General features: G+C 36.6%; 1 protein-coding gene across 5 annotated transcripts in view; it reads right to left on the bottom strand.

The window, feature by feature from the left end:
* The window catches only part of phf21ab (PHD finger protein 21Ab), a 32181-nt gene that overhangs the window by 17083 nt on the left and 2819 nt on the right, over positions 1-12279 (bottom strand). For 4 of the 5 annotated variants that reach the window (XM_055027449.1, XM_055027476.1, XM_055027484.1 and 1 more), the window contains exons 2-9: positions 8069-8108; positions 6140-6191; positions 5972-6061; positions 5856-5888; positions 5705-5770; positions 3013-3165; positions 2411-2641; positions 372-470 (exon numbers count right to left, since the gene is read on the bottom strand). In XM_055027449.1, the coding sequence (XP_054883424.1) occupies positions 372-470; positions 2411-2641; positions 3013-3165; positions 5705-5770; positions 5856-5888; positions 5972-6061; positions 6140-6181 (714 nt within the window). In that variant the 5' untranslated portion in view covers positions 6182-6191; positions 8069-8108. The remainder of the gene's footprint in view (positions 1-371; positions 471-2410; positions 2642-3012; positions 3166-5704; positions 5771-5855; positions 5889-5971; positions 6062-6139; positions 6192-8068; positions 8109-12279) is intronic. The other variant, XM_055027457.1, reaches the window with a different exon arrangement.

Here is a 12279-nt window from a genome sequence, read left to right as displayed (position 1 = left end):
AAACACTACACAAACAAACAGCCAGGAACTGAAAAAATACCAAGAAGCTGCAGGAGAACAAACCGTCACCACGATAAGGTCAACACACACACGCATACACAGAGTCAGAGGGGGTCACGACCCCTCCACAACCACCTGCTCACAGGTCAGTCGGAAAATAACCAAAAAGAAGCACAACACGAGGAAAAGGGATGAGGCGGCACAGAGAAAACCATGTTTTAGTGCCACTGAGCAAGGCAGGAGTATTTGCTTTGCTGCCCTCTGCTGGAGAGTGAACACATCACCTCAGGTAGGGCCACACACACTGGTCTGAGAGGAGAAGGGGTGGGAGGGGGGGGTCAGGTTGTGGAGGCGGGGCTTTTGGGACGCACCTGTGGCTGAAAGGTGGGCCGAGGCGTCAGTCTAGGAGGAGGGACAAACTGAGGAACTCTGATTGGCTGGGCGGAGGAGGAGGTGGTGGTGGCCTGCAGCTGAGACAAAACCACAGCAGAATGTGGGTCTGTGGGTCTGACACCCACACAGCTGGTAGCTGATCAACCCGACCGCTGCCGTCACAACACGACTCAACTTTCAACTCCTCTGAGATGCATCCGCGCCGACATCGGTTTCGCTTCGTTTGTTACGTAAAACCAAAACTCTGCATTTCATTAGAGCTTTATATGGCAGTCCACCACAAATTAATTTAGTTAAGGGGCAGTATCGAGTGTTTTCCAGGCACATAGTGCAGATCAAAAAACAATCAAGTCACTACTTTAACTTCAGTTGTTTAAAAGAAAAGTTCTAGGTATCTAATCTGACTTCACAATTTCACACGTTGAAATTGGGATGTCCTTCTCTTCAGGAAGTCGCCGTAACATCGCTCCTATATTAACCGGTTAATAACTGGATAGCAAAAGGTGATTAAACAAGCAGCAGTGTTGTTGTATCCGAGACTGGTCTTGGTCTCAGGCGCGGAGGACTCGGGATTTTATTTCAAGACCAGTCAAGACCAGTCAAGACCGCAAGTGTGAGAAGGTGCACTAAGCTCACAGCATACTGTCCAGTTTATTTGTTAACATATTTGCAACACTCACAAACTATCTGAGTCATCTGAACTTCTCTTTACGAAGAAGATAGGACTGGAGCCTTGCTGAGAGCCGGTCTTTGTTCTTGCAATGCTCTGCGTAAACTACAGTAGCTATTAATGTTTTATCTAATTATATACATTGGTATTTATTTAATTAGCAAATAAAGAAAACAAGAATGAAAGAGCACGCAGAGTATGGGCATTGCTCTTTGATTGGTTCAAAGTGGCAGCTGTAGGTCTGCCATGATGGCAGAGCATTGCCTCAATGGTTATGTTTAATGGTGCAGACAGTGACGATTTCTGAAATGAATGACTTGGGCAAATGCCCAGGGTATTATCTTTTTAAATAAGCAGAACAACGAGTTTGTTCTGCTTTTAATCTTGGTTACATGTATTTCAGCTCTAAGTATTTAATAACTAGGCGTTTTTATGGCACTGTGAATCTTTCAGATCAATTTGATTAACAATTTTGATCATATTTCATATTTTATTGTGTCATGTAGCGTGACTTGGTCTCAAGTTAGAGACCAAGTCAAGAGGTATACAGTGCCATTTTAAACAACAATCAACTACGTTAACTTCAGTTGTTAAAAATTGCTGTATATATAAAATATGATGTAAAAGACTTTCTAATTCGACACCTTGAAAATGGGCCTCTGTCTCTTTAAAAACTCCTGCAATCTGAAACTCCGCCTTCGGGAAGTCGTCACAACATGACTCCTCGGTTTAAACTGCAGTGAGAGGAAGCTCCCATGAGCTCAGCAGATCCTCCACGTGTTTGCTAATTGCTGCTGGCTAGTCTGAAGGAGCTGGAAGGTTGCTCTGAGAGAACGAAGCTTGGAAACTGCAGCTTTTAGGGAGGAGCAGTGTCTTGAGGGTGGGGCTACATCTGACCAGGCATTTAGCAGAACTGTATAGCTGCCATGGAGATTAAAGCATTTCTCAAACATAAAGGACTCATAGCAACACTCCGTTAGCACATTTAGCAGAGAGTATAAAAGGTTGGTTGAGGCAGATTTTTATCTAAATTTTGTACAATCTATGGGAGGGCTGCTGGTGGAAACTCACTTCAGCGGGTCAGTTTTAAGTAAAGCTGCTGCAGAATTAGGGAAAACGGATTTCTTTGTGACAAACAGCAAATGCTGAGGAGATCAGAAATGAACCGTCTAGTTTCTGTGCCTTATGGACTCCATCTGGGAGCAGCTGAACGGCCACCGCTCACACCACGGCCTGGCAGAACTCGCTCCAGACATGGCGAGCCTATCTCAGGCCTGGGAGCGTCTTGGGAAGCGTCTCACCCGGTGCTCACTAACTGGCCCCGGAGCCGCGGCGGGACGAACTCACCACCATTGCGTTCTTGGACACCAGCCGCACAGGCTCCGAGCTCTGATTGGTCAGCCGGCTGGCCACCTGCAGGTTGATGGGGACGCTCTGCGAGTCGGGCTTGGTGATGGCTGTGGTTACCATAGCGACGGTGGGCGGGCGCTGCGACAAAATGGCGCCGGGCAGGGTGGGCGTGGCGGCGGCTTTAAGCACCAGGGTCTTGGCGGTGAGGACCGGCGTGACCGTCAGCGTCTGTTCAGAGAAATTCACCCAGATTAACTCGGAGAACAACAGGATTAAATCTGAAGACTTAATTAGTTAAAACATTTAAAGCTGCAGTATGTAACGTTTATATAAATATTTATTTTGCATATATTTGTTGAAACTGTCACTATGCTGCAACAGCATGTTATGAGACATAACACCAAGACCCTCCTCCTGGCTGTGATTGGTTGTTTTGGTGAATTTCTTCAGATGGCAATCAATCCTTTCACAGATCATCTCTCATATTACATTGTCAGTTTTAACATATAAATATATTATAAAAGTTATATACTGCATCTTTATAATGAGTAAAACGTCAAACTGAATTGAATCAGGGCAGAGAGGTGGCGGTCACCCACCTGCTGCAGTCCTCCAGGTATCTGCTGGCTCTGCAGCAGGTTGGTCGGCTTCAGGTCGCCCCCTACTGGAGCAGCTTGAACCTGCAGCTGCAGTTTGGCCTCTGGTTCCTGCTTCACCAGCAGCTCTTTCCTCAGCTGCTCCACCACCTTTTTCTGAACACAAACAAACCAATAAAAATCAGCTTTCTCCTTTATTCACCTCTGAAATGTCCACATAATGAAACCAACCCTCTGCAAACACTTTTATTTATTGCAGTTTGTTACGTTTATACAAACACACTGTATAAAATTTCTCCTCTTGTCATGACAGTCAGAGATTTATTCAATCTATCAGGAAGGAACCACCTTAAAAATATTGATGAGCAGCAACAGGAACTGGGCTTGTGTTAAACCCGACCTGGACCAGAACTCCTCAGTTCCAGAACCAGAAGACTCTTTTCAGTCAGAACTGAAAACATTCAATCTGTTTACAGATTATTTATCAATATTTTTGCTAAGTGTAAATGATCTTCTCTTATATTATGACAAAAATGTATAAAGACGACAAGAAACAAAAAGTGCAAGGAAGGAAGTAAGGAATGACAAAGAAAGACTGAAGGAATAAAATAAGGTTACAAAGAAGGAAGGAAGGAAGGAAATAATGCAACAAGGAAGAAAGGAACGTTATAAAGAGGAAGGTGTTGAAAAACAAAGAAGAAAAGAAAGGACAGCTAAAAGAAAGGAGGGAAGGAATGTTACAAGGAAGGAAGTCAGTAAGGAAAGTTCTGGACAGTGGGAACAGAAATAAAGTCTGACAAAAGTCCATAATTTCTTCTTCTAAATTTCTCAAGGCTCATAAAAAACTGCAGAAATCAGATTCTGGATTATTCCAGACTGTAGGAACGCCAAATGTTTCCTTACATTCCCTGAAAGAGAACTAGTGATGGAAGGAAGCAAACATCAAAAGAATAATAATCAGAGTTAGCGGGACAGCAGCTCAGAATCAGGTCACATGGAAACAGCAAGCTGAGGAAAAGGCCCATCTGTTACTCAGCAACAGCAGGAAGCAAACGCAGCGATGGCCGATCAAAGACCGACTGAGAGAAATTAACGGCCGAGTCCAAGACCTGCCGAGACCTGCAGATCACACTATCAGAGTGACCTTTCATTCACTTCCTGGTTCAAACCAAGAAGTCTCCACATCCAGCCAATCAGAGGAGGAGTTAACACAAAGACAGACTAAGACGGAAAACAGACAAAAACAGGAGTTTAAACCAGAATAACCAGATTTAGATTAGGGAGATAAGTTGATCTGATCAGTTAATGAAAGTTTTATTTGAAGAATTTATTTTTGTAAAATTGGGATTTTTTTTCTACCAATGCTCTTCTTAATTCAGCGTGCTGTCAGGGCACCCAAAGCCGCCATCTTGTTTGACGGCTTATACTTATTTCGGCTTTGAATTTAGATTAAAGAAATAATAGAGTCAAAATAATAAAGTAATAAAATGACCAATTTTACTATCTCATGCAAGTTTTTCTGTCTTAATGTCTTGTGATTGTATTATACACTCTACAGCAGAGATAAATAGAAAAAATCTCACCATGTTTTCTGGTATTTAGCAAATACAAATAATTTTAGTAACTTTGAGCTAAACAAGAAATATTTAGTCTGATTTAAGTTCAGACTAAATACGAGGGGAAAAAAATACATGTTTCTATTTAAGTATCTAATTTCAACTGTACGTAACATTTTAATCAAATGTTACATTGCACTGTGTCGCAAAATTGCACAGTTTGAATATCCAGCATTTTCCAAACCTTAAACTAATTAAAATTAAAGCAGCTTTTCACAATCCAGTATCTCCATCCTGCATGTTGGGAACCGTCTGATCTGTGTGTTTCACCTTAGAGTCCACACTCATCACAGCAGACAAATAAAAAAATCCAACCTGCAGGGAGCGGACAGAAATAGAAACGCTCAGAAAGACGATAAAAATAGATCTGCAACCAACAACAAAGACGCTTCAGCATCAAGTCTTCAGAAGATCCTGAAGCTCGATTAAAAAAAAACTCCAGTTTTTAAAGAAACATTAATCTGAAACGACAACTGCTGCAGCTCATTTACATTATTACTCAAATTATCATAAAGAAACAAATAAATACCCAAGAACAAAAAGTAACTGCAAAAAAGTTACGGCAAAGCCACAATCAGCTTTAAAAAGGATTAAAAGAAATATAAAAACAGCAAACAGAATGATCTAATCAAAAAAATAAAACGCTTAAAAAGTCTGTTAAATAAACTGCAGATAAACAGAAATGTCAGACAGAAAGAGTAAAAAAAAAACAATCTGAATTTCTCCTTTAAAACTGAGGAAATCAGGCTTTAGACTTCCTGATTATTTTCAGAATAAAAGTCTGAGGTTCCTGTCTGCAGAATGAAACCAGGAGAACATCAGCTCCAAGTTACACATCAGAACGGGTCAAGAGTCTCCGGTTTGTTCTGAGGCCAAACTAGACGTCAACGGAGAGGTCATAGAGGTCAGGGGTCAGCAGAACTCAGAGGAGGTCCTAACCTTTCAACATCCTCCTTTTACCGAACATTTGTTCTTTTACCGAACATAGATGGATTTTACAGACCGGTCCTGGGTCCGTATTGCCCAGGACTCGCCCTGACCCTTGACCTCCAGGTGAGTCGGTCTGCCTGTGGACTCACCTGCTTCTCGCTGAGCGCTGTGATCTTTGCCTGGAGTTCGTGGAGCTGCTTCTTCAGATCTGCGTTCTGAAACAAAAACAAAGCGGGTCAGGCTGAGCAGAACCAGACCGGATCTCGGACCGGACCCACATGGAGACCTGCTGGGTTTTACCTGCGGGTCCTGCTTCATCTGAGCCACAAGTTTCTGTAGAAGGAGAAAAATAACGAGTCACAGTGACACCTGGTGGCGGCAGCAACATCCTGCGGGTGCTGGACCCGGAGACTCACCTGATGGATCTGGATCTCCACCTTCAGAGCCTCCTGTAGCGTCTGTAGTTCCATCATGGATCCAGTCAGTCTGCCAACCGATCGATCAGCCTGGAACACAAACCTGTCCGGTTACCACTTCCTGTTTGCTGACGACAGCTTCCTGTCTGAGAGGCGCTGCGCTTTTACCTGAACACCTTCTCCAGTAGGAAAACCATCCAACTGAAGCATTAAAGTGCCGCTGAAAGCAAAAAGGAAAAGCATTAAACTCTGGAATTTATTAGGGATAAATACAAGGACTGGGCAAGAAATCAATTTTATTAACCTGATTATTGGTTTTTGAACAGGCTGGTCACAATAAGAAATAAATAAGTTAATAAAATGATAAATTAAAACAATGACAGTAATTTCCATTTGAATTATTTAGTTTTCTCTTTTAACCAAAAACTGGATGACAAAAGTCTTCAGTCTGGCTCTTTGTCATTTCTGTTTTGTTTATTTTGGATATTTAAAATGTCTTCTGGTTCCAGTGTTAAATGTTCATTTGTAGCATTTGATGTTTATTGATTTTTGAGAATATATTCTCACATTATTATTATGCCAATAACATTATATCACCTCAAAACAACAATATTATCTCGTTGGGTTTTAAGAGTGATGTCATCACGCCCAGGGCGGCCATCTTGTTTTACAGCTATTTACAGTATTTGTACGTTTTATCCAGGTCAAGTTTATGACAGAAAGTTAACGCCAGACTACGATGTATTCTTTTTAATTACAAGAATACAGTCATAATATTACACAAATATACATATACGACAGTCGAATTAATGAGAATAAAAATTTAATATTACCAGGGGAAAAAAAATTCAGAATGTTAAGACAGAAAATTGATAATTTTATGAGAACTGCAACACAAAATAATCCGAAATAAGAGTGAGCTGCCAGTTTGTGTTTGTTTGGACCTTGAACTCATATTAGGGCCAGGCTTCCATTTTATTTTATTTTTTAAATTATGAGAAAAAAGTCATAATATAAACCAAATAAGAAATAAAAAGGATTAGATGGGTTTTACAGAAAATTATGAACAACCAAACTATCTTAGAATAACAGAGTATCTTTAGTCAGAAGCTTCTTCAAATTTACTGTGATACAGACTGCTATAGGAGAGCCATCTACAATAACTCTTTAAAAAAATATTAATTTATTGATCTCTTTGGGATCAATGAAGTGTTTTTGAATTTTGATACAGTTGAATGAGAATAAAGTCAAAATAAAACAAGAATAAAATAAACCAGTCAAGGCAACACATTTTGGCCACATCTTTTGAAGTTATACTTTGATATTTAATTTGCAGATAAGAAAACACTTAATTTTTTTTAAACAAATAAGCATCAAATTATTATCAGTAGTAAGACTTTGAAACAGTAAAAGAAATCAGGAGATATAGCTCCTAATAACTCCTGTTTTTCTGGTAAAAATGCAACTTTATTTCTGCTGATATTAAACACAAACTCTCATATTCATGATTGGAATAAAGCCCACCTTTTGAAAATAATCTCAATAAGCTAAAGGAAAAAAACAAAACATTAAAATTGTTGTTTTGTGGCTCCTTGTGTCAGAGGCAGAGAAAACCCACAGCACTCGAACGCAACACAGGCACCACGCCCTGTTGACGTCACCTGAAACCGATTTTTAGGTCCTGATGCAGGTTTTCATTTACATCAGCAGATCTACACACTTTCTGAAGATCTTTCTTTTGTTTTTGGCTGATTTCATTCTCCTTTCAGTCCAGTGGAAGACAAAGTAACAAAACATAGAAACTCCTGCAGATCTAAAAGTCCTGTTTTTAAAAGACATCATTTCCCCTTCAGATAATCTTCTTTAGTGCTTTCAAAAACATTTTTTACTGGAGCTGAAATAAGTTGCATTTGAGATTTTCATGATAATAAACAACAAAACTATCCAGTTTATTTGCTTTTCTCTGAGTTTAGGAGCATTTTTGACAGAATGATGCAAATGTTCCACTAAAAGTTAGAGCTGGAAGAATTAAACAAAAAAATAAATCTGTACAGTATTTGAATTAATGCATTGTTGTTGTAATAAAGCAGGACTCACCACCTGGCTGTGGGACTGGACTCCACCCCTCTGTGCTGCCCTGGAAAACACAACAAACCCACTCCATCACAAGATCAGCCGCACTTTTATAAAGGACAACAAATCAACAGTTTTTCATCAAAAAAAAAAAAACAAAAACACAAAAAGAAAAAAAAATCACAAAAAAAGACATCAGGCTCCATGTGTTTGCAACTGATCAAAGATATTGATGTTTCGAGATTCCTTAATTGTTACTACAAACGTGAAATTAACCAATATCACTCATAATCGGGGTAAAATGTCATTATATTTAACTAGAATCCTTCCTGTTTCATCTAATGGTCCAATAATTACTTTCCACAATGCCCCCTGCTGGCTGCCTGCAGGTTAGATAAAACAAGTTTCATTTACAGAAAAACAAAGACGTCAGAATCCTCTGCAGGCCTGAAATGAAACTCATCCATCAGCAAAAACATAAATTATTCTGGAGAAGATCTGACAGATTTACAGCTGGAAGTCAAACCGAAACCAAACCTGTTTTTTTAAATGTGCAGTCACAAAAAGTGGGGAAAAAACACTTAATCACAGAAACAAAAGGCTAAAAACTCAGGAAAATTCCACTTACAGGTAAAATTTGAGTTAAAACAAGCAAAGAAATGAAAATGAGCTCAGATTTTATTACCTGTTTGAACTCTGCAACTTCTTTTTCTCATTTACATGCCGATAAATCTGACTCTGTCTTTATTTTAAGCCTCATGTAGCTGAAAATAACTATTTGTACAAACATTTTCTAACCAGATAAATACTGCAGGAACGCTTCAGAGAAAGTGCAACACTGCAGAAACATAAAACCACTTTAAACCGTTTATTAATAATAAATATTCCTCTGAACATCAAGATTTTATTTAGAAAAACTAGGGAAAAAACGACATAAATAATTCAAAATATATATATTAATATATATTAAATCATAAAAAGTAAGATAATTAATTAATAAAAGACAGTCCAGAGATAAAGTTTATCTAAAAGTAACCAGGAGCTGCCGAGTGGTTTGCTGGTTCAAATCTGCTAAAACGATTCTTAAAAAGATTATTTTTTTAAAATTTTATTATTTTTTTCAGTTTGTTTCTCATTCATGCAGCTTTAACTTTTAGAAAAAAATATTTTTCCCATTTTCTCCAAACACATCGACATATGAGGCTTTTAATCTGCAGATTATCAGAACCAACAACCAAGATCCTGGAGGCCAACACGTCAAACTCATAATCTAATCTGGCAGATTAAGCAGACATCTGATCAACAGGAACACAGTCCAGTTATGTTTTCTATCCTTACATCACTTAAGACACTTTATTTACTCTACAATCTATTATTATTAAAATTTGGTTAGAAAACAAAAAATAGAAACTATTTTAAACTTGTGAATCAAATATAAATTGTAGTGAATTTCCTTTTACTTTCAACTAGAAATAAAATCTCTGCAGATCCCACACATCCTGGACACAAATCATTTAGACTAATTCAACCTGGTCTTCCTCCAATGTAAAATGCTGCATATACTTTTAAAAATATGTACTTTTATTTCCTTCATAGTGGTATTTAAAATGTCTTGACTAAGAGAAAATTATTTGTGCACAAATGTGCAAATAAAGTCGGTTCTGGTTCAGAAACAAGTCAAGTCAAATCAGTTTATTGTTTTAAATACCAAAAGTACAACTAATACAGAGACAGCAGTACTTTTAAAAGTGAAAAATACTTTCTAGCTGCTTTTACAATTATGCTGTTTTTTTAGTGCATCCTATTAATCTATTCATGTTTTATTTTATTATTATTATTGTCATGGTTTTGTTTTTTATAACTGTGCTTTATGAATAAAATTAATTATGTTATAAACACTGTAGTAAAGAAATAAAACACTTCTTTTAAAGTTTTAATTCTTGTGAAAACAGTCAAGTATTTACATTTTACTTAGAGATAAACATTCATTAGTTTCTCAGAAGAATTAATTTTTTTTATTATAAATCAAATGCAAACAAAATACTAAAGTGAATATTATTTGACAAAAAATACTAAAATACTTTGAAATTCAGTCTGGATTTTGAATAAAGTTGTTTTTTTATTGCTAAACTTTAAACATTTTTGAAGTGATAAAGTTTTGTTTAGTTAAGTCAAAAATAAAACGATGAAAATTTCAGACTGAACTGAACTTTAGTGGTTCTGATACTAAAACCTTAAGGTTCTTCCAGAACCAGGAAGTATTTCCTTAACTTTCTGCAATACTTTACTCTTGCTGAGGTTGTATCAAAACCAGGTGAAAGTCCTGCAAGTTGCTCCAGATGTGGAAAACTGTAACACTTTTACTTCTAAAACATAAAAAACTTTGTAAGTACTTTAATTTTTTCCACTGAACTTTCTCATCCTGAAACCCAAAATATCCCGACCCTGTTAGAATAAAACGTAAAATAATCAGCGTCAGAACCAGTTAGAACATTTGCATGTGAAACGTAAAACCAGGCAGGAGGGAAGTGAAAATACTTTGTCACTTCAGTATTTAAATATCAACTGCTGTTAAAAGAAAGTACATCACCAGACAGCAGCACTTTAAAAATACTTTATAACAACACAGAGGCGTTTATTTCTAAACTGTTCTAAATAGATAAAAACACCTCAAGTTTTGTGAGAATCTGTTGAAAATACTTTTTTGAAAAAGTGATTTAAGCTCCTTTTACCAGTTAGAAACTACTATAGTATTTACAACATACTTTCTAAAACCTGTTAATGGATATAAAAAAAGCTTTTTAAAGATGTGCTGCTGAGCTCTGAAGTATTTACATAAAGTAGGCAGGATGTGTTTTGATTGATAAAGCAGCAGAAGATCATCCAGTCATACTTTTATCTGAACTTTAAACCCGATTCAGATCAGTCAGATTGACGTTCTTTCAACGTTTCCTGTAAAATCAACAGCAAAAAAATAAAAACAAAATGAAACCAAGATGATGAAACTGCTCAATGTATAAGTACAAAGTAGTACAGTTACTTTTAACTGTAATACTATCAGTTTTATACAAGTACAACCTGCTGCCCTTAGTTTCACGAACTGGAACAGTAACTGTGTTAAAAGAAACCAAAGTATACAAATAACTGTATATCGGTACATACTCAGTACTTTATTACTATGCTGCAAAAATAAATCACTAAATACTTCTTCATTTTAAAATTCCAAAATTTTATTTCCATCCACAGAAATAACCAGCGTAAAAGCAAACAAACTGGGAATCAATAATGAAGTAATGCAGAATGAAAATACTTCAGTTTCTCAAATACGTGGTTTATTCTAACGAGGAGTAAATTTAATAAAACGTTTGTTTCATTAAAACAAAAGTATTTTGTTTTAATGAAAAGATGTTGAATAAGTTCTGCTTTCTATCAACTACTTTCCAAAAACACAGCAGTACTTTAAAGTACTTTGTTTTGACACTTTAAACTGTCAAGTATTTGTTTACGTTATTGGACTTTAACAGATTGTACCAGATTAAAAACTACTTCAATATTAAACCATCAATATTAAACCGACTGCATTTGTGTTTGAACTGAAGCATACTTTTATTAATACAGAAAACTATTAAAATACAACAAACTAATAAAGTTTGATTTTTTTTATCCAAATCTGCTTTGTGCTTAAAGAGAAACCAGAAAAAAAGAAATCCAGAGCTCCCACTAAAACGTACTGGAAAGCAATAATAAAGTACTGACAGATAAAAACATCATTTCAGTTCAGATGTGGTATAATCTGAATCTAAATGTGAAAAATTGCATTATTTACCCTGAAAGTAAGTAAAAGTACTGTCTATTGTATTTAAAATGGAAAAAATACTTATGTTTTGCTCATTTCTACATACACTGAAGTACTTTCAAGTGGATAAAATGTACTTTGTTTCTTAAAAACACTATTCTGGAGGAAAAATTACAAATTAACTCAGGATAAAAATACTTTAAAAGTGGTTTAACAAGGAACTTGCTTATAGTAATCTATAGATAAAATCAGTTTTAAGATCTGAATAAAAATATTTACTTTAAAGTGCAGGAAAGTACAAGTACAGGTTCTTAAAACACCTGTACTTGTACTAAATACTTTAGTACTTCTGTTTTTCAAGTACAATTTAATAAAATGTTTGTTCCTTTTATTTAAAACTTTTCAAATGATTTTCTTGGAAAACAGTCAAGTTTATAGA

This window comes from Poeciliopsis prolifica, unplaced genomic scaffold (genome assembly GCF_027474105.1).
Source record: "Poeciliopsis prolifica strain line A6 unplaced genomic scaffold, Auburn_PproV2 SCAFFOLD001, whole genome shotgun sequence".
NCBI lineage: Eukaryota > Metazoa > Chordata > Actinopteri > Cyprinodontiformes > Poeciliidae > Poeciliopsis > Poeciliopsis prolifica.
The sequence above is the reverse complement of the archived record's forward strand: the minus strand, read 5'-3'. Positions and strand labels throughout refer to the sequence as shown.